The sequence below is a fragment of the Vanacampus margaritifer genome, chromosome 6, assembly GCF_051991255.1.
Source record: "Vanacampus margaritifer isolate UIUO_Vmar chromosome 6, RoL_Vmar_1.0, whole genome shotgun sequence".
NCBI classification, from domain to species: Eukaryota; Metazoa; Chordata; class Actinopteri; order Syngnathiformes; family Syngnathidae; genus Vanacampus; species Vanacampus margaritifer.
In genome coordinates this window covers 8,598,667-8,622,342 of record NC_135437.1, presented here as the reverse complement: position 1 = coordinate 8,622,342, position 23,676 = coordinate 8,598,667, and the positions used below count along the sequence as shown (strand labels likewise).

The window sequence follows — 23,676 nt, the reverse complement described above, 5'->3', positions numbered from 1 at the left end:
TTCCGACGGATTTGTTTTGGTCTCTCCGGGACGTTTCTGGGCGGAGACTCAATGTTTTCCTTCCTACCAGCCAAGCTACTATCAATGGCATATGGCCTGACATCTCAATTTTCAAAAAAAAAGAACACAAAACCCATCTGTTCAAAGTCACTTTAAATTTTTAATGTTTAGTATTGCAAATGTTTAGTTCTGTACTAATTTTATTGTTTTATTGATTTTATATTTTGGACTTTTTTTTAAGCGTTTTGTAATTATTATTATTATTATTATTATATGCAAACTTCGCTGTGTGAATCCCCACTCCTGATTGGTGGACTGTCCGTAGAAACCATGCATGAGCTTAGAGGCCGCAGTTAGACTTTCGGCCACAGGTGGCAGTCACAAGTAGAATAGTGACAAACTCCACACAGCATCTTTAACATATTGTGCATGTTCTGGACAAGAAGGAACTAGGCAGACATCTGAACTCTGTTACTCTTATCAATCTTACCTTATCAATCTTGACTAATCTTACACATGATGGTAGATATAAATGAGATCAAGAATAATCAATAGGCTTTGCTCTCAGCTTTCTAAGTGGTACCTTTTAAGCTTATCTTAAAAAAGCCCTATTATTAACCCTGTTAATTTTGACAGGTCAGTCAAAATTGGCTTTCTTGATATCCCTTCCTGTTAGAATCAATCATGTTGAAGCAGTCTGTTTTATTTTGACTCCAACATGATTAATTGTAGCATGCAGGGAGATGTCAAAGCTCTCTATCTGTTACAACCAATAATTTGGGAGCAGTCTGGTTGCAAGAACTCTTGTGACATTGAATATTTGAGGGCAAAAATATCTGACACAAAATGTTTAGCTGGTGACAAAAGGGAAATATCAGTTCAGATCTGCTTTCTGTACATTCTGTTGTCCTGCTATTTTTTGCATACTTATTTAATATATCATCATGCTGATTCCACACGTGCCTTTTAGCTGTATTTTCTGATTCCCTTTTGTGAGAAACTGAGGCAGAAAGTGATCATGGTGACAATAGATAGAGAGGAGGGGGGGGGGGGGGGTGTCATGTTTCGGGGTAAGGTGCTAAATCATGCTGTGCAAGGTGGAAAGCAAGACGAAAAGGTCTCACATGAAATGAGGCTTCTTAAAAAAGAAGACAGCAACATCTGTGCAGGAACATCAAACAGCCTTTTGAAAGGCAAAATGTGATTCCATTAGGGATTCTTCGGCTTGGTAAACAGCCAAGTCTTGTTTTCTAGTCAGCTTGTGAGTGTGTGAGTCCAGTTTTACAGGTGTGTTTTTAGAGTGAAGCTCTGCAGTGTATGATGAACCAGGTTTGATGACAGGAAACACTAAGGTCTTAATTTACTAAGATCCCTCCTAGCGGGTGCTAAATTGAACTTTTTACAACAAGTAGGCTTACTTACTTCCCAGAATAGCTGTACAAGTGTCACCATAATGACCAAAATGCAGTAGCATGGTAGGCCCAAGTTTTCATTAAAAAAACAAACAAAAAACAAGGCAGAAGTTTTATTCCATAAAAGTATACTTGCATTTATTATTGTAACGTTATGTACAGTTGCATACATGCACAGTTTAGAGCCTCAGCACTGCAAGTAAAGATGCATTGCGAAGTTTGTCACTTTGTTACTCATTACTGCCACATGTGACCTAAAGCGTAACTGCAGCCTCTGTGTCAAGCTTGTGTATGGTGTGCATGCGAGTGTGTGCTCGAATATACTCTTCTTGTTTTTTTGTTTTCTTGGAGTCTGAGCTGGAGTTTGGGCTGTGCTTGAAGCCGGCCTCTTCAGTTTTTTTTTTTTTTTCAGTTTCCATCCCATTTGTGTCGCTAGCTAACACAACTCTACATGTCCGTGGGGAACTGCGTGATGTCACCCGCCACCACTGCACCCCTCCCCACCCTCAAGAAACTGTGGAGTGTTGGAGGCGATTACTCCACACTGAAGGGAAGATACAAGCTGATAGACAAAGTCACAGTTAAAAAGTCAAGGCTCTTCGCACTCACCTGGGAATTGGTGGAGCTTGCATGATGTAGAAACATCTTTAACATTAACATTTTAAACTCAGCGATGCATCTATAACAAATGGAAAAGAAATAAAAGCTACTGAAATAATGAATCAATAAAAATGTATTGCACATCATTTCAATAAAAAAAATGTACTTGAATAAATGTTTTTAAACAAACAGTCAATGTTCCTTCTAAAAGCTGCATGTGAGCAATTGTTCTCCGCTCTCACCCTGTCAACACACAGGAAATATAAGCAGCGTGTAAAAAAAAAAATCCGACTTGAGCTGTATTTGCGTTTTGTATTTTCCTCTTCTCATCGTATAAGGAAATTGAAAGTTTATTAGGCACATGTGGGTAACAGAGTGGGAAAGAAAAACGCGACAAAAAAAAAGACTGAAATGCAAAGCAAGCAACCATGTTGTTGCCACACGAATTTTGCGCCTGACTGAACGCCACCCCTACGTTAATTTTAACTTTTCTCGGGTCCTACGTTGCTTCTTTGCAGAGTTTACTAACATAACATTAGCCTTGCGCAGGGCGTACTGATAGGTTGAAAGCGGACTAGTTCAGACACTGCCGTTTATTGTACTTCTTGAGAGGCCCTATGAAGGAAAAAGGCTCCGTTATGACCAACAGTCTGACCGGTTTTAATTAAAAAAATATGTCTTATTGTGATTGTCATTTTTGTGAGATCCCTGAATTTTATTAAGGAAACTTATGTTATAAAGATTTAATTTGATGGTATCAGTTTTGTGAACGATTAATATACTCTGTACCATTTTTTCACTAACGTTGCTTGTTCTCTTTTTTCTTTCTATGCCTGCCTTTGCTGGATATAACCATATTACGACATGCCCACCTTCTACTAAAAGGTAAGACAACAAAATGTCAAAGAAGTATTTAGTAGCTTTTTCAATTTGTTTTGGAGAAATAACAAAATTTTCTTGTAACGCCTCTTTCTGCTCTGCATTATGGACACGCTCCCTCCCTTCCCCCATGTCTTAGTGGAAGTCAGTGATGAAACCTGATATGATTTATGCATTCAAAATCATTGTACATACTTCGCTTATAATGTCAGAAAACAGTGATCAATCGATACCAAACTTTATATGGATATCTCTGCTTATACCCACTTCAATCTCTGAAAATATTGCAACGATAAGCCTCTCTATGACTACGTTTACATGCACTCAATATTCGGGTTAAGGTCAGAATTCCATTTTCTGAAACAATCGAGATAACACGTTTACATGCGTGGCAGAAAAGTAAAAAAAATAAGGAAAAAGTTACTCCCGTTTACATGCTAATTTGTACTTGATTGGAATAACTCGTTAGGACCGCGACGCGCGGACAACGTAATCACGTAAATAACGTAATTTCCACTTTTAACTTACTATACGTTCAATAAAAGACATATTCATGTCACTCACCACGCTAAATAAAGTAGTCAGGTTTACTCCTTGCTCCAGAAGTGTGGTTCTTTGCTGCAAGCGTCATGTTTGTTGACAATGGCTTGAGCATTTCCGGTGGGTTACACGCCAGAAGCAAGGACTTATACTTTTATTTACTGTATGTGTACATAGGCACAAACTGTGGCATTTTTGCCGCAGAGACAAAAAATAACGTGAAGATGCAGCGGAAAAAAATGCATTCAAGGGAGGCTCCTTCAGCAAGTAGGACGGAGCTGCGCATTCAAGTCGTGACTACATAGACCAAAATGCCTTGCGAATCAAAACAGCGAAGAAGAAGAAAATAAGACGAAGACGAAAATAGCGAGCATGCGCACAGCAAAAAGCATTGCTCCAATCAATCAAGGTATTCTGAACACGTTTATGTGAACAAGAATTCTGGTTATGAAAGGAGTAATCCAGGGCTCTTATTCGGTTTATTGCGCCTGTTCACATGGCCTTACAAAACCCGAAATATCGCCAATATTTGGGCTTTAAAAGGGTTATTGCTTACATGTAAACGTGGTCACATGTCTCACATATAAGAAAATTAGTAAATGAGGTAGTGAGTAGCTTACCTTCAGTTTCTCTCCGTACATCTTTGATAATAGTATTAATTGAGATTTATATAGAGCCTGTCAAGTCATCCAGAGATGCTTAGGCCTAAGCGTTAAAAAACGAAAAAGGCTCCAGCCGGAGGACTGGAATTGTGCCTTGAAGGCATGCGCTTCATACTGCTTTGTTAGTCCTGCTTCTTGGCTGGCCACGGTCATGCGGACGTCGTGCAGAGCATAAAGCGCCAGCCCGGACGAGACCTCGTTGGTGGCAGTGTTGTGGAAGTAAAAAGTAAAAACTCTGCCATCGATTGGATTTAGCCACAGGCGCTTCTAGTCAACTGGCAGGTAAATGAGCTCATCTCCACCTGTTAAAGCCAATCTGTTTCAAAGTTTTTACTTTCTGGATCTGGATTCCCCAACCCTAGTTGGTGGTACAGTGTTGAATGCGGGCTGGAGGAGACATTGCGCCCGGAAGTGACTCAAGTAAAAAAACATTGAATTCAGCTTCCAGAAGCTATAGCTAAATTGCTTGTTTTGTTCTTCTCACTTTTTCTCTCATGTACAGTGAAGAAAAACACATGTGCATCTAAAGCAGTGGTGGACAAACTCTGTCCTCGAGGGCTGGAGTTCTGCAGGTTTTCGAAGTTTCCCTGCTGCAATGCAGCTGTTTAAAACTCAACAGGATCGTTACCAGGCTTATGCAGAGCTTGCTGATAAACTGATCATATATCAGCTGTGCTGCAGAAGGGACACATCCAAAACCTGCAGGACTCCGGCACTTGAGGACCGAGTGTGCCCACCCCTGATCTAAAGAATGAGGCCAATTTGAATAGATGTCGTAGTGGATTGATCTTGGGGGGAAAAAAAGGGAGAAAGCAAGCAAACAAGGTCTTGTCTGCCATTATTTCACACTCTATTACAGCATGCAGCACAACTGAGCGGAACCATTAGATGTTATGGAGGAACGTGTCATCAAGAGCGTCCCAACGTTAATGACTCTCATCAGCATCTTATAAAATGTTTATGTTCCTACTCTTCACTCCCATTTTACCATTCCCGTTCTATCCTTCATTGTTCTCGGTTGATGATAGTGTTTGTGTGTGTGTGTGTGTGTGTGTGTGTGTGTGTGTGTGTGGAGCAAGGTTCAGCGGTGAGGCGTTGCATGTGACATTACTAGCGGGTGGTTGGTAGGGTGGGTGATAGGTGCTTTTCCCACAATGCCGTCCTCTTCTAATCAACAAGAGCAGCCTCTGTGTAGCATCCCCCCACATCTTCCGTCTGTCCATCAATTTTAATGCCTCTCCACTTCAACCTCCCCCCATACCACCACCGTCGGGAGCCTCAAGTCAGTTTCTGAATGCATCTTGTATGTGCATATTTGTCCATGTTTGTGTTCTTCTTCATACACTATTGTTAATGTTTTATACCTGGAAATTGGAAGATACCATTGTCAAATGTTCTGAATTAGATTTTCAACCCTGTTTCTAGGTTTCTTTGGCTGTCAAGCTCCGTTGGTCAGTGCTCTTATCCTCTGTCTCGGCAGTAAACTAACAATCTGGACAGTATTGTAGCGCTTGCAAAAAGAACAAACATTAAGGAGAGAAAGACAGAATGGGGCTAAGACTGCAAGCAAAAAAGAAAAGGGACAAGGAGGCAAAAAAGACAAAAGAGGGTCTAGAAGCATCAAATACGAAGCTCCAAAGCAAATGTAGAGCTTTCCTCAGGCAGATTTTTCAGCGAATGAGGATTGTACTATAAATGAAAGCATGATGACAGGTAAACTTGTAAAAAAAAAAAAAAAAAGCCTAACTGTCTTGAACTGGTGCAGGAACGTCATTCTTTGCCTGCTTTTCACCCTCCTCTTTGACACTTTTAAGGGTTATAGATGAGGCTCATGCTGATTAGTGGTAATCTCCCTTTCGCCTCATGGCCTTTACTGCTGTGTGTTTATGTACTGTTTGTGAGACTGTATGCATTAAGGAAGTTGCAACTCCTCAGACATTCCTGACCGGTTATGTCTCTGCACTCTCTCTTCCTTTTTACTTCCTCATTAGTTGCACTTAATCGCTGCACCGAGAGTTATAAAGCTATTTGCGTCATCAGCTCCAGGCTTAGTGTGCTTGTGTGCGTTTGGGTCGCTGGCTGTGAGCATTTGACCCAAGTTTTTCTCCCACAAGGTTTTAGTGTTAAACTCAGTGAGTATGTATGCAAAGTGTATTTTCCCATTTTGCATTTTAGAGGACAGCGTCGTAAATGAGTGCACACACGTTGCGAGCATCACTTCAAGAGTTATCGCAATGACCTATCATTTTATAGAGTTAAGTGGCACTCAAGCATCTACAACCACTACTTGCCCAACTTTAACCCGTGTCTTATAAATCAGCCATTTCCCCACTTTACGCTGTTCTTAATTGATGACCAAGTAAAAATGTAAACCTGGAAGTTGAGACCATGCAGTTTTTATTGCTCCAGTCCAATCCACTGCGCTACGTTGACTGAAGAAAAAAAAAACTCAAGTGGCAACTGCACTCTCTAGGTCAGTGTTTTCCAACAATCAATGACTGTAAAGACATAAGAAAAAAGTCTCCAAAAGTAGTTGTCCTAGGCTCCTTTTGAGGCTATGCTATGTCATTTGATTTGTTCATCATATTCGTCAGCTATCTTTTCGTTTTTGAAATGATAGCCAGTCATTCAGGTAGCAAGCTATTCAGCCAGATGGATGGATGGATGGATGGATGGATGGATGGATAGATTCTACTGAAGAAAAGCTGCATATTACCCACACCACAGTGCGATTTTGCAGACAGATTTATGCCACAATAAACAATTCCCACCGTACCTTGTTACCATAGCAGCGCTATAGCAACCCTCTGTTGACCCATCCAGCTAGGAGCAGAGCCCTTGACATGAACTCAAACTGTTCCCTTTCCCCTCACACCAAACCTCTTCATTTGCCATAACAGTCTGATATGACTGTCCATCTGCTACGCTGCCATGTTGATTGCTCAGGCATGCATGCAGGTAGATGTGTTAACCTGGACAGGCATTGAGGATATACAGTGCTATAGGCGATTTTTCTGAAGCTTGTTTAGTAAAAATCATGGAAATGTGGCTCTTACCATGACACAACAAATGGGTAAGCGGTTGAGGGTTTCAGCTTTGTTATAAGCCCTGAACGGCCTTTACGGACATCCATCACAGATATGCATCATGGATCGTGGCATTGTGGCAGTCTCTCATTTATAGCCTTTAACCAGGACCCATCCCAGGCGGGTGATGTACAGCATGTGATAAGCATGTCAGTGAGACCTACTGCATCTAAAAGGCTCCTATGACAGGTTCATGTACATTACCAAGATATATAAAAACTATCATCATATCTTAGCCATCAGTCGTACCCTTCTGCGATGGAATCACAATATAGAGAGCATTTTAATTTGAGTTAATAGATGCTTACAAAAGCTGGACTTTTAAAAGTCATAGTCTTAAATCCCAATTCACCATAATAAATACTGTGTTTTTAGTCTCTTTGTGTGTGCCCTCTCCTGTGGTCTTGTATGTAGTGACTGTAAAAAAATCATAGTGAAATCCACGAGAAGTCACATTGAGCAGATCTCTGTGCTTTCTCGCTTACGCCTGTGTTGGAACACTCGGACACTACGCTGTTATCTCTATTCTCACTCTCAGCCGTTTTTCTTTCCCTTTTATTACCACCCCTTTGCAGTGAGTAACCTCTCCACATTTCTTTTATTCATGGTGTCTCTTTTTGGTTTTTCCATTCAGGCAGTGTCTTGCTTTCACTCACACACCAGTCTTTGTTCAGTTAAAAGTCGAGGTGAAATTGATTGTGGGTGAAGTTCCCTCGTAGCTCTGTTTCACGGGCTTAAGTTTTTTTGGGTCAAGTTTTTTTTCTCTTTGTGATGTGTGTGTTTATTCCCTGTGTTCTTCTAATCATAGTGACATGAGCAATTTCTCTGATAAAGCAGAAAGTCTAGGTCCTGGCCTTCCTTGAGAACGACTTCATTTCCATTCAGTGGTGGGATGTTGTTGCATGGCATACACGTGTGTGACAGACAAACGCACAAACAGAAATTTACTCTGTCTTATGAACTTGCACACTGCCTGATGTAGTAAGACTCCAATTAGCAAGCACAAAATTGCGTGGTCATGCCAACAGATGGCTTTTTGACAGCGACATGCCGTCAAGGCCTTCAAAGCCTTCTCTGCCGGCCTAAATATCATCAAAAGCACTGACCTGCATTTAAAACTTGGTAAAAAAATAAAATTAAAATTAAAAAAAGTTAAATATTGTATGCATTTATTTCCGGCAGTCTTTTGTCTTCATTTAATATTGTGTGCCTTGGCTGCGCAGCCTATACATGTTTGTGGGTTATCATTATTATTATTTTTTTGTCCAATCATATTTCAGCTTCTGTGTTTGATATATCAACGTAAACTGCTCAGGGCTTTCAGACTCAGGTTTGGCTGCACCATATAATTGAAACAACATGATAGATTTTAAATCTTTTTTAAGATTGGGAACCAATCAGATTTCAATTTCTAATTTCTGTCCGAGGACGTCAGCACTTTTGCGTCCTCTGATTTGTTCAGAGCATCTCAATTGGGATTCATTGCATGAAGCTGGGAGCGACCGACTGTATATAATGGAAAATTAATTTTCAAGGTGGACGTTCAGAAAAAAGAAAACAAATCTGGACAGTGGGATAATATGTCGGATGGCGCTTGTAACTGGTTGACTGCTTGTTTACCGAGTAAAGGATTTATTTGCCACTTTGACAGCGGCATCAACTACATTGTTAGTGAAAGAGGATGGAGTTTATCTATAAAAATTTCAGTCGCTGACAATGCCCACCTTTTGCCGAGTACTTCAGTGCCTCACCGTAATACTGTACACAGAATGAGAAGGACAGCCTGTGCTCACTCCAATCGATGGACGTAAACCTGCTTCAGTTGGTGCTGTCAGTATATTTTTTTGAGGCTTCACTTTATTGTGCACTCGCCGAAAGATGGGCATCATCATTGACTGAAATTGACAATTGACGAAAGTGAACCACCTCTGGAAACAGAGAAATACCTTTTAGTGCAATTTTTTTTTTATTTTGCTGCCTAATTAGTTGGGTTTCCATCCACCCGTTTTATTCGAATTTTCAAGAAATGCAAAAATAAAACTGAATGGAAACACTTGAAATTTGAAAAATAGCCCAAAATTCGCCCAAAAAGTTTTTACGCTTTGAAGCGTATTGAAAAAAAGAAAATGTGAATTTTGCGAATAACCGTGTTTTGCAAATAACCGCTGGCAAGACCAGATACACGTCATTCGTTTTGACCGGATTTTACGTTACACGTACGTTTGTAGTCCCAAAGCAATGGCGGACGATAAAGTAAGGTATGTTTGGGGGGACGATGAAACATAAATCTTTTTGGAATTAATTAAAGAAGTGAATATTAATGCTATTTTAGATGGAAAACAGCAAAGAAACGCTACGGTTTATCAAGAATTACAAAAGCAAACTCGTACGACGTCATCGCACGGCACAGCCGCTTCCTCTTGTTCTTCTTCTTTTAAATTACCGGTGGATGGTGTATACCGCCACCTACAGCGGTGGGGTCGCCTCTCAATATTCGCAAAAAAAGAACAGATGGAAATGGAAATAAGTCGCATGTCCGTTTTGCACATTTTCATTAAATTCGCTTTAAAAATTCTAAACAATTGGATAAAATCCTGACTACTGAGATGCAGTGGTGGCTTGCCTATTGAGGTACAGTAGCTGCCATTGATGCATTAATTTAACCAGCAGACTCACTGAAATTAACCCACAATGGCTGCTGGGTTGATTACCAACACATCCTCCTATCCTAAATACCTCCAGCCGCACTCATCTCCTTCTTATCGTTTGTTGGCTTTATTACTTTCTCGAGATGGATGTCCCATGACACAGTAGGGCTTTTAGGAACAATCAAATAATGATTTAGAGCAAATGATGAGTGTGAAGTTTAAGAATTGAAGAAGAAAACCCCCACAACTGTCACCCTTTCAGTTATGAGGTTGTGGGTTCCAATCCGGTCTTTCAAACATGTACTGTACTGTAGGTGTGGATGTGAGTGTGAATGGTTGTCTATTTGTGCCCCGTGATTGGTTGGTGACCAGTTCAGGGTGTTCCTCACCTCTTGCTCCATGTCAGCTGGGATGGGCTCCAGCATGCCTGCGACCCGTGTGAGGATAAATGGTAAGGAAGGAAGGAATTCATTCATTCATTCATTCATTCATTCATTCATTCATTCATTCATTCATTCTGTTGGGCCACAGATCAAAGCAATGCCAAAAGAGTTTGCCAGTGAAATGCATGGCACTTACTGTATAAATCATTCACTTTCAGATTCACACCTATGGCTGATTTATAATAGTTATATAATAGTTTGTTTGTATGCATGTTTTTGTAATGTGGGAGGAAAGCACATTTCAACATAGAAAAGCCCAGAGAAGGGGTCCAATCAGAGTTTCTGTTTGTAGCGGATGTGCTACTCACAAGCCCCAATGTAATTCCATTTATGAATAATAAATGTCATCCTTTTGTTTCACAAATATTGTATCATGATAAATATTGGCTCCAAATATAATTACGCTGAAGTATCTGCTAGTGAACATGTACTGCCTGACTGTGAAGTATTTGAAGAACAGCGCATTTGAGTTCAATGGATGTGTTTTATTGATTAGGTTTCACGTTGAACAGCTGTACATTATGATTTAATGAGGTCTTGCACAAGAGGTGTGTTATAATTTAATTAGGATAACATGCAGTTTTGATTGCCAAGATTGAGAGACATTACAACAATATGTACTGTTCTTTTAATTAGCAGGTGGTTGTAAAACTGCACTATAGCTTACTGACACCTTACCTTAATACCAACAGACAATTGTTCATTCTATGAGAACTTTGCATTCAAGACTTGGTTTGGTGAGGCTCTGAGTTTTGAGACACACTGATGATGACCAAACACAGAGTATGGAATACTGAAAATATTTTTGCTCAATTCCTGCATAATGGATGCAAGATGTCCTTCAATAGGGCACTGAATATCACTCTCCAATCTATCACTCTCTTACTATATGCAGTTATATATATGCCGATCTTTTTAAACCTAATGTCACAATATCAATTAAAAAAACTAAACAAATAATCTGCTTCCTAAATATTGTTATTTCTTTGTCAGTTCTCAGTCAACCAGTTCACGGTAGTCTGCAATGGTTGAATCGAAAAAACTTTTCTTGTTTGTTAAATGTGTTCTGTCTTTTCTTGTTGATGCAATTTTTTTTGTTTTATATAATTTGGCCATTATGCTATTAAGGCTGAAAAAATAATCACAGACATCTGTCAGTGTGCAGTGGAATAATTCCCTGCTCTCTTATCTCTTTTTGCCCTTCCTTGTTTCTCCCTCACTAACCAAATCTGCCCATTCAAAAATGAAAGAATATATTCTGTCAGAATCTTCATACCTCCAAAATCACTTTTCAGGAGACCCTAAAAACAGCATGTTTGTTGCTTTTACATTGCATTATCAATGAGAGCAAGCCATTTTCAACACTTAAGATTGGTCAGTAATTTGGAAAAATAACAACCATGTGTTGGCTGGCCAATAGATTTATGTAAAAATATGACATTCACCAAATTGTGATATATGACATAAAGTTATAGTTTTTTTTTTAAATTCTTGCTACAGTGGATAGCACCTCTATTATCAAATAGAAGTTAATTAACAAACTGAGACAGAATGAGACATTGGATGACATCCACTATACTCTCCCATCCTCAAACTTGTGTTTGTGGGCCACAAATTAGCTTACAAATGAAGTCTGTGAACATGAGAGGAGACGAGCTGCCAGATAGCAACCGAATAACATCCTGCCTCCGTCTTGATGTGTCATTCCAACTTGGATCAAGCTTCCTGCCTGCTCTTGATGTGCACCGAATCAGATTTTGTGGTCATTTCCAATACTAATCGGAAGTTGTCTCATTGGACTTTCCTGATGGAGCTATGTTTGATAACGAACACGTATCAACTCTCCACAAGCACTTTTAAATAAATAATTAACTTTTGAATGAAATTTAGCCCATGCGATTGGTGATCTCTTTTCTGACGTGCACAAAATAACTCCTGATTTATTTATTTTTTTATGAGAAATTGTCGCGATGTACTACATAATATTATACAAGATTTCACAGCCCCTAACAGCTTATATCTCCTACTCATGTCTTATCACTGAGAGGAGGTTAGCCAACACATGAGAGGGAGACATCCTTTGTTCCAATGCGCTCTTGTCACTCTTTCTGGCAAAAAGTCACAGCCAAGGCCCTAACCCTTAGTTACCTCTTGATTTCACTCCTTTCTCCCTGGAGGAGCATTCATATATGAGTAGACATTTAGCATGCGCACGCACGCACACACGCACGCGCGCTTCACCCACTCTTTGCATCTATGGTTGTCAATAGTTCCTCTGCATATACTGTAGACTGAAGAATGTGTGTGTATGTCCACGTGCGTATGCATGTGTTTGTCCCATCACTTGCGGTCTCCGCAGTACGCCTGGTGTGGCTAATTAAAAGATGCCGCCTTGTATTATTCATGAGGCTGTAATTATACATTCCTTTTGCTGATTCCCAGTCAGTGGCATTAAAAATAGATCTGAGTGCCTCGTCCTCCTCTGCCTGGCTTTCTCTCTGTGTTTTGACTCAGTCTCCCCTGGATCGTTGTTTATCTACAGTTACCAGTGTGTGTCCCTCTCTTTGCACCGGCCACATGGTCATGCAATACCTCGCTGCCCTCTCATCTCTCCATTATCTGCCATCCTGTTGGCTCTGATTTTCCCGCTCTGGGATTTTCGCACAGTACATCCCTCTGACAGTGTCACTGCCGCTCCACTCTGGTCTGAGCCGCCTATCACTTCAGGCCAGAATTCAGAGAGGAATATTTTGAATTTGCACTGACATCTAGGCAGCGAGATTTCAAAGAGAAGCAATATCACTGACTGGGATCAAGTTAATGGGTGAGATTGCATCCTCAAAAGAGACGGGCAGTATTTCTAAACACTTGACCTATAATGTGGAGATGAACTTATACATTCCATTGAATGCTTATTCATCATGATCTACATTTGAGCAACAACCATCTAGAGTGCATTCTGCTTATTGCCCAAAGTCGGCTGGCAGGTTCCAGCTTACCAACAACTCCAATTAGGATAAGCACTTTTGAGAATGGATGGGTGTATTATCTTTGACATCTAATTTTAACACATGTTATCCATCAATTTGTTGTGTGTAATGGCAATTACATATTTATATGGTTTTATAGTCATAATGGCCGTCTGAGGGAAACCGTAACAATGTGACCCGCGACAAAAATTTGTTTGAATCCCTGCAAATATATATAATTTATATCATAAATACAGTTTATACTATTTTTATTATTTATAAGTCATTAATAGTGTAGTGGTCTACTCGCTTGACTTCCATGCAAGTAACATGAGTTCAGTTCCCACTCAGTGACAGTGTGAATACAAGTGATTGACTGGTGACCAATCCAGGGTATAGCTGTGACTTCCGGCAAGAATAAACCCCAATAATAAAATAATATCAAAATGGAGGGCTCTATGACATTTTCAACAAACTTTTACATTCACAAGGCGAGACATTATTGTAAGATTTTAGATTCAGATTTCATCATATTGATGATGTTGATCAGGACCTTTGCTCTCAATAAGTGCAAGTCAAACATGGTGAACAGCTGTACGCCAGTCTGCCTGTATGCATTCTGCAGTCCCTTCAAAAATGCCAGGTACACACTCTGGATGGAGCAACCCTAAAATGTAGGCATTCCTTTCAATTCTCCTGCGCTTGAAGCACTTTTCCTCTGACATACTCCAGAGGTTTTAGCAAGTCCAGCGCCCATGAAGGTGAAACAACATAGTGTTGATTCAGCAAACGACGGCTGTACATACACGGCCCAAACGCTCGCTGACATTCACCGACTGCTCAACGGCCGTAATGTGTCCCTATCACATTATGCCGACGGCCAAACGGCAACATATTGTCACACATTATTGGGTAAAAAAATATATCTGTACCAAGGGGCCTTTTTTCACCTCTGCAATTGCAGAGCTTTTCCTCTTCAAACTTGCAGCTTGCGTTTGTTGTTGTTTTGTTTTTTTATAGAGCAGGGATCATTTTTACGACAACTAGTCATTGGAATGATGCAACGGTGAGTTAGATTTAATTATTTGTAGTTATTTATTATTATTTTTTAATTATTATTATTTTTTTGCTTCTATGTCAGTAGTCAAATATGTTAAGGTGACTTGCCCCGTCTGTGGTGCAAGGAAGATTGCTGGGGACTGCTGTTTAGTAGAACTGCAGGCACACACCCCTTTTTTTTTTATTGATGGATGTCCAAACGTTTGTCAGTCATAAGCACAGTTTTCTGGTTATATTAATTTTGCTTAACTTATTTAATACAGAATAATAATAAAAAAGAAGCTCTCCTTCCAAGTGTAGTGTGTTCAAGTGGTGCACACGTTTCACTAGGGATGACACAGCTACGTAAGGTATTTTCATATTTGAACTGTGCTATATTTTCCAAATGGATTTCTTTGACATTTACAAGTTTCAGTAAAATGCTATGCTCCATAATTTACAGCTAACTTCCAAGTTATGCATGGTGGGTTTGTCAGAAGAATGGAAGTGAGACTGTGGGCAAGCCAGGTGGACTAAAAATTTGACTTGGACACAAACAGTAAATTATTGTTCTTTATGAATAGGGCCACTGCAGTTACAATGCATTACATTTTCCTAGTCAGATGTCTGAAATGGTAGAATTCCCAGTTTTCTCTAATGTAGCATTGACAGCCATTCAAAATGGAAAAAGTTAAGAGTCCCTTTCATTTTCTCTCTATTTGTGATATTGGCTAGTTGTCTTGGAAAGAGGTGACATCTAATTAATGTGCTGTTTGATGATCTCGAATAGACCACGTTGTTGAGTAAAGGAATTGACTAGTGTTTACCATTTTTGTGTATTGGTGGGCCATATGACATAGCTACAGTATGTTTCCAGCAAAAAATGCATTCACTAACTTTTTGCCCTTGCAAAAATAATTATATTTTATGCTGTGCAGCCATGTATTGCCTTACTAGTTAACCCCTGACCATTTTTTTGTTTACCCAAGAGTCCTCCATGCACACAGTAAGCTTTTGAATAAATATTTGCATGTTGGTGAAGTGCAGTAGATGTAGACAGGAATAGGGCGATTCTGAGATTTGACAGAGCTTTTAAGATTAGTGCATTATTTATTCACAGTCCCTTGGAAAAAAATTCCATCATTCTTTTCTTGATTTAAATGTAAAAAACAAAACAAAAAGGATATACCTTGAAGCCACTCTGTGCCACCTCAGCTTTCACCACATTTCCTTTTGTTTTTTGGAGTTATGTTTTGTAATTGAAATTGGCATTCCCAATAGTATGTTCATAAACTTAAATGTACACACACACACACAAAGTATTTGTCAGGAGTCCTTCGTTATGTGCAAGAAGTTAATTTTGAAGACAGTGTTATACAAATGTTTTATTTTAAGCAGGCCAAGTAAACAGTTTCTTTATGTGTGCGTCAGTGTGCCTCCAGCACTCCAGGGCCAAGTTGCTCTTCCTGCTTTTGAAGCTGTTTTGTTGGATGGGGCCGCAGTTGCTCCTGATGTTTTTACTTCGTCTGGTAGGCTTCAGAGGTTTACAAGTAGACTAACAGGGTAGGCTATCATCATGCATGGCTGCACTCAGACTAGAGAGTTAAATTGATCCACTGGCGCTTTTTAGAAATATTGCTGGAATTTTGGGGAATATACTCAATAGAAAATCCTCTATTGCTTTGAAGCTTTTTTTTTTTTTTTTTAACAAACTTTAAACCTATTCTGTAATGGGCTGGACTGATAGAAATGGATGGATGGATGACTGGAAACAGTTTAAACCATTGAAATGTTTACAGTAGGGTAGCCTACCGTGTGACCGTTCATTTGTGTCATATACAATATGTACACTGGAGTTGACAGGCATACAGGGATGTTGTGGTTGGTGATTGGTGTTAACTCCTGTCCTTTGCCCTGAAGCATCGGATTCCCATGCCCTACTCCGAGGGCTTTCCATCTGGTCAGAAAAAGCTAAAGTAATAAGCCCAGTTTGCGCATTTTATTTTCTTTCAAACTCTGATCCCAGGGCAGAGCTGTAGCCTTCACGTCAAGTATTCGGGGTTAGAGCGCAGCAGTGAAAAGCAGTTCACAGATCTGTGTCTAAGGGCGTTGAGCTTCTCTGAGCCAGCGCCTCTTGGGGAGAGAACGCTAAGCCAGCATAAGCTACTACCATCTGCCAGCATTGGCTTAGGGCTTCTCAAAGATCCAGATTCAAAGCAGGAGAGGTGAGGAAGTGGAGCTTTTTCATTTGTCCTGCTCCTCTCAATTTCAGTTACTTTCAGATGAAAGTGAAGCGGTCCAAAAATTATCTCACATCTCACAGTTTAAAAGTACATTTTTGTCATTGTCCTACTCTGCATAACCTCTTCATGAAATCAATGACGTGGCAAATTAGGCTCACAGCGGGGGTCCTCTTCCACTCCTACCTGGATGTTCAATAATAAATCGACCACTCCATTAAAAAAAAAAAAGTTGCAAAGGAAATTCCTTACACAAGTTCACTCATTGACAAAGAAACCTCTCTCCCAGGGACTTAGGCTTTCCTACCTATTCTTAATTGTATTTAGGAAAAACAGCAACAACTAACACAACTCCCAAAGCAATTAGAACGGTATTGTTAACAGAATAGCCTTGCAGATTTGTTGTGCCCATTCACAAGTATACCATTAGAATCTAAATAACTTTAAGAAGTAATTTTCTACCAGTGAAATGTGGCTCAGCAGCATCTTGCTTAGCCGTTTAAGTCATTTGCTGCACAGTTGTGTTGCTCAGTGAGCTGTGGAGCCAAGCTTTCCTCCTCCCTTACTCCAACAGCCCCTCCACACACACACACCATTCATCATCGAGGCACACGGAAAGGAAGGAGTGCAGTGCTGGGATGAGGATAGAGGTCAGTCGATGGTGGCCTCTCCAGCCCACAAGTCCCAGGCTGGTGCCATTATTCTGACTTTGTGCATGAAACCAAGGGCTTTTGATTCTATTGATTTGGGAGGAGAGGAGAGATTGATGCACTTGCTGATTCAGTGGCGTTGCAAACCCAGGTCAGCCGCTCTGTGTATTGTATGGTTGTAAATAAAGCTATGGAAGCGTAGTGCGTGTGACAGTGCCTGTCTGCGTGCGTGCGTGCGTGTGTGTGTTTGCCCCCGGCCGTGTTTATACCAAACTGAGACGTTCAAGCGCAACATGAATACGTGTTTTTTTTTTTTTTATCCCCAGAGAGAATTCAGACACCGCTATGCCAACACTTTAACAATACAAAGAAACCACTTAAACAACAGGGTGCAGTCATATGTTTGTGCAAATGAGCAAGTTTGATTATTTCTCCTCTCTTTGATTAATTCTCCTTCAATAGCAAAGAAAAGCCAACAGCAGAAAAGCAAATCAAAGTGAACATTACTGCATATTCCCCGCCACAAAGGTGCCAGTGACATAATCGGTGGGCAAGACATACGGCACAACCGTAATATTCATAATATTAATAATTTACCTTTTCATACTACTTAAATACATAGTTCACTTAGATTTCATCTGTTGTCTAACATAATTTGTTAATGTGTGTTTCGGTGGCATTAAAGATTCTGATTAAAGTTGCACTTACAATTCAAGTCACCGAAATATCTAGTACGAAAAAAAAAAGTGCAAAAGTGCATTTTTTCGATTTTTGCCCAAAATCAAAACAGGAAACAGGAAGTTGCGATGACGAAAGCAACGACCTTGAAAGGTGGATTCTCACCGAGCAGTGAATTCTTGTGAAGTTCGCGAATGTTGGATTCATCAACTTTTCTGAGGAATGTTGGCATAAATCAGTCGCCTCATTGGCAACATTTAGCGAATTTTAGTGATTCTGACAGACAGACATGCCAATGTTTGAGAAAGTGCGAAAGACAGATGGTGACTATTAGCGACTATTTGGGACAATGTTGCAAAGATTAGCAACTATTTTCTATTCCTTTGCCACTGTTTTGGAACCTTTGGGGTTATTTACCAACTTTTGGTGTAGCAAGCGAAGCTATGGGCCCAATATCCTTAGAATTCAGTTTTTTTGCTGCTCACCTTCAAAGACTATGTTCTACAGATTGGTGCAGGCTGGCCCTTGTCTTGAAATTTCTCTTTCACAAACTGCTTCACAAATCCCTTTTGTCACGTTCTTGGGTTAGCAGTACCCCACGCTGCTATTGCCGCCCACAGTACACCTTGGTCAGTCTCACATGCAGAAACGTATTGTTGAACTGAACGGATGTGGACGGTGGGGAAATGAGACCAACATTCCACCGCCACAGCAGCCGTGCCATTGGCTTGGGACGGGAAAAATGCCTGGCTGCTGAAGAGGGTCTTCTGCCCAGATTTAGTTATAACTGTTTTAATTTACTTATTTCCTCAGTAGAACTTTTATCTGTTGATGTGTCTTTGTAAGTGCTGTTGCAATTTCTGCTCGTGTCGTCATGTCTGAAGGACCTCGTCTGTTTCCACATCAATGGGCCAGTGTCTGTGACATTTAAACAAACCACACAACAAACGTATGAATATACCCTAAGGAGTGTCTATTAAAACTATCTTTTGCTTACCTGGGGTTGGGTCGTGCTGGCAGCAGACTAAGCAGACAAAGCACAGACTTCTCTCTCCTTAGCCTCTTTGTCCAGTTCTTCTGCATGGGGAAATCTAGAGGTGTTCCTGTTAGCCTCCTCCCAAACATCTCACCAGTGAGGCATCACTCAATTCAGCTGCGTGTGTCCATGATCTTTTTCTTCCGGTTACTACCAACAACCCGTGACCATGGGGCGAGCGGTACATCGAGAGCTTTCCCTTTCGGCTTAGCTCCTTCTCCAACATGACAGACAGATGCAGAAGCCGCATCGTTGCTGATGCCACAGCCATCCTCATTACAGTCTTCGCTACATTCCATCAAGGTTCCCCTGAGCAAGGCACCAAACCCCCCAGCCTCAGCAGATGGAAACAGTCGTTGTTTGAACACCCCATCAATCAAGCATTTTTGCTTGCATGCCTGCATGCGTGTGTTCTTCTTATCAGTGTATTGTACAATTAATATATTCAGTACCTATATAAAATTCCAACTGAATGATTTAAAATGGTAATTGCATTTACAAAAACATTGAGCCAAGACCGCCTCAATCAGGCACACCAGCTCACACCTCTCTAACAGCAGCTGTTGCAGTTAAGGTGCAGACCGCCAACTCTCACTGCCACTTCCAAAGGCGGTGAGCTCATGGGAATAGCTGAGCCACGTTAACTCTTATTGACTGATATCAAAAACGCGTGATGTTAGCACCATGGATGCTTATGATAGGTATATAGATATAGTAGATATAACAAGTGTGGATCCGATACCAATACTGGAATCGGCAGAGGCCCCGATACGGCAGTAAAACAGTGGTATCGGTATCGGTGAGTACTAACAAGTAACGTGCCGATAACATTAATTGTGACGCTAAAATAGGATTTTGGATGCAGGATATTGTGTCTTGCTCTTGCATGACATTCACTGATGTGTGACATGTTCACTGCATGCCGAGCTAAGATATCCTATTGGCCCTTAATTGCTTTGAACCAATGGCAGGACAGCTTTTTCATGTTGAGAAAAACAACAACTTAGGTATCGGTATGATATCGGCATTGGCCGATACTGCAAAACTGGGTATCGTAATCGGTATCGGGGGCCAAAAAAACGGTATCGGAACAACACTAGATATAACCCTATTTATTGAAAGGAGTTTATTTGAATATACAAAATGGATGGTTGTGAAATCGTAATGGATTTTCTGTGCAGACTTTTCCCACAAAAACAAACATTGGATTTTAGAAGATGGATAGTGAGTCAATAATCCAGTTTACTCCATATGTTTTCAGGAAGATATTTTCTCTTTAATGCATTTATCGTGACTCATGAGCTACTTTGGCGTCCATTAGCATATGATGATCATCACAGGGCTAATGGTTGTGACTGCTGTTCCACGTCTTGATCAAATGCCTTACGCTCTCAACCAAATCGTCAACATTTCATCTCTTCCCACCGTTTCTCTTCGCCATGCATTTTCATCTCCACTCTTGTGAATGTGAATCCTTGACTAACAAGCCAGGGCCTCACTACTAGACAATGCTCGCCATTATTCTTCAGTCATTATGCTTTCTCAGACAGTCATTATCTTCAAACATTTCACCTGCATCTATTCCGATGGTTTTTTGGATGTCCTTAAAACTACATTTTCTCTTTCTTACACTCCTGATATAGTTCCCACCTCGTCTTTCTCATTTTGTTCAAGCTTCAGTGAATTCAACCACCGCCTTAAAACTCTTTGGCTATCAAGTTTTTAAGTTTTGTAAATGGTTGACGTCACCTAAGGTTGATGGCAAGATTGAACCTCAAGAAACAGCAGTGATAGAAAATCAAAACACTACGATGGGCTGGCGACCAGTACAGAGTGTATTCTGCCCCGCACACAGACTTTTTGTGTGTGTGTGTGTGTGTGTGTGGGGGGGGGGGGGGTCGTGTAATGTTCAGGGACGAGACATCTCGTGGTGTTATAATCTCGCGAGATCTCGTTGCAGGTGATGATTACTGACTCTGTAACGTGTTTGGCCTCACTAGTAGCTAGCTACTAGCCAGACAAAGCTCGTTGCTGGCGCAAAGTTGCACGGAGCTTGGCTCGACCTCCTCCGCCTACTAGTGATCATTTCATACGCCATTTTTAAATTTAGTCTCAGTTTTCAATCACGCTTGTTAGTTTCTATCATAGTTAGTCAACCTCATTGTGTTTTTATTTAGTCAATTTTTAGTCGACAATAAATCTAGCGTTTAAGTCTTTATTTTAGCCCAAGAAAGCATAATTTTATTTGTCTAGTTTTAGTCAGCACAATCTGTCAATTTTCTATCAACAGATTATGTTGAACATTACGGAGCGAGAACTATTTTACATGAAATGATCTCTCATCTCTTTGATGAAAAACAATTTCACACACAATTACAATATATAAACAAGTGGCTACTATGGCTCCACACTATGAGCTAGTAAATTAGCCAGCATTAGTTAGTTGCCAGATTAACATTATTGTTGGAACCTTATGGCGGTTGGATTAATGTTACATTATTATAATGTACTTTTTTTTTTTAACCGTTCACCGTGAATCCAAATCTTGTCTGTCCTCTGTGTGCATGTTGCACTCACTAGCTGCAGATTTGAAAGGGAGTGTGTTACTGTGTGTCACGGCGACAGATTAGAAGAGACAAAAAATCTGATAAATATCGTCTCGTTTTTGTTCATGAACTAAAATGTCCATAGATTTTAGTCCAGTTTTTATTAAGTGAAGTACGTTTTTGTCCCGTCTTCATTAGTCGACAAAAATGCATACTGATATTGGCCCAGTTATTGTTTATTAATGAGGGTTTTAGTCTAGTCTAGTCTAGTTTTAGTCCGGTGAAAAATGTGTGTTGACGAAATTATTTTTGTTTAGTTTTCGTTAAATTAAATTAACACTATCGCCTACCTATAGGTGACGTGAGCACACTTTAATGCACATCCATGCGTCTCCACCAATTGAAACAACAGCAACAAAAAAATCTTTGATTCTCATTTTTGCTATTCAGTGTTTCGATGAGGTGCAAAATGCTAATTTTGTGTCTCAAACTGTGATGTGAAACTGCATTTTTTTTTTCCCTGTTGCGTGACTCTCAAGTGTTATTGTCACTTTTTCTTGTCTTTTGTCGTGTTTTTATACACGTCATAGACTCATTGTCTGGCTGTGTGTGTCCGTTGACTCTACTGTTACTTGTGTTTTAGCTAACACAGCACAACTGCATTGCAGCTATTTAGCACATTGTAGGAATCAATAACACAAATGGCCCACTATCTTACTGTTTTTATGATTCAAATAAACCCCGTGGAGCAATTCAAGGAAGTGTCACTACACGTATGCAGTCAATAACAGCAATATGGACTTAAAGTCACAAGCCATTTTACACGAGTGTGGTCACTAAGGAAAGTCTTCACAGTTCACACATCATGATGCATGACATTTAATTCAGCATACACAAGTCCATTAAAATCTCAGCAGAAACCTCTAGTACAGGTGCTTTATTTTTATTGCCCTGACTTAATCCATGGCAGAAATACAGAAACCATCAACACTGTGATGGGTCAAATGCAGAGAACGAATTTCGTCCCACTTAGTTGCGTGTGACAATCAGTGGTACTTTAACAATCAGTGGTACTTTATATTGTATAAAAATGCAAATGTTTTACTCAATGAGGTTTTTTTGTGTTTTTTTGTAGGATTGGTCAAGCTTGGAGTTCACTGTGTAACATGCCAGAAAGTTGCCATAAAGATCGTCAATCGCGAGAAACTCAGTGAGTCAGTACTAATGAAGGTAAGTAGCACACCTTCTTTATTAAGTTTGCTATGTTTGACTATGTTTGTGAATATCAACATGTTTGGTTTGTGTGTGGCTATATAAACATTGTTTTGCAACATGGAGAGAAGAGAGGCAAGATCTCCGGTTTCAATTTATGTATATGGGCGAATAGTTGAACTATTTTCCAAAATAAAGTTTTCCACTCTTTTCTCCTATCCTATCCTCTTGCTATCTTAAACCTTTGAGAGTAGTTTTGATTTTACTTAGTTTTCTTGGTAGTTTGCACATCCTGGGAAACATGTCATAGCTTGAAGCACACATTTGCTTCTATATATATTTGTGTCAATTGCCAGACTGCGAAGATGATGTGGCGATCACAAGGCGATGTCCTCTATCGCAGGACGCCTTGTTCTTCTCCTCTTTTGAGGATAGTTCTTTATGACTGGCTGCATGTCGCTTGTCACTCTGCAGAATAAATTTGGGATGATCAGACGCCTCCGTCATGCCTCCCCGATGGTTATGCAATCATGCCCTTCTCAATACTGAGACGACGTGCAAACCTGCTGCTTGTGAGCAGGCACGACAGGCAAGTCCTCGGAGCTCCAGGCTACAACGATATGTGAAAGTGTGGCAAAAACACTCTCCCCAAACAATCGATGGTTATGGTACAACTCGGGCTGAACGTCCCAAAACGCCCCAATGTCATTCATTTTGGAACTGCATGATTTGATCAAGGTTTGGAGAGAGAAAATAAATAAAGAAAAGGAATATCTCCAAAACAGACAGCTAAGTTAGTTCAATTTTCAGTTATGTGTTCACAGAGATCTCTGATGATAGAACTTTAGGGTTTTTTTATGGAAGTCATTAGTGACTTTATTGTGCTTTGCGGAGAATGATGTGATGTGTATTGTTTGTTAAATTTTTACTTTAGACTCGAAGTGTGTTAAGAGCTTTGGGGTCCCACTCATGATGTAAGAATCATTTTGTTTTGTAGAGTATCTTGGGTTTTGATGGGGAAAAGAAAGTTGATGTTA

At 40.2% G+C, this 23,676-nt stretch overlaps 1 protein-coding gene across 5 annotated transcripts in view; it reads left to right on the top strand.

Annotated features, from left to right (window-relative positions):
- Window positions 1–23,676, top strand: part of brsk2a (BR serine/threonine kinase 2a) — a 192,665-nt gene that overhangs the window by 92,336 nt on the left and 76,653 nt on the right. For all 5 annotated transcript variants that reach the window (XM_077567801.1, XM_077567797.1, XM_077567799.1 and 2 more), the window contains exon 2: window positions 22,563–22,657. In XM_077567801.1, the coding sequence (XP_077423927.1) occupies window positions 22,563–22,657 (95 nt within the window). The remainder of the gene's footprint in view (window positions 1–22,562; window positions 22,658–23,676) is intronic.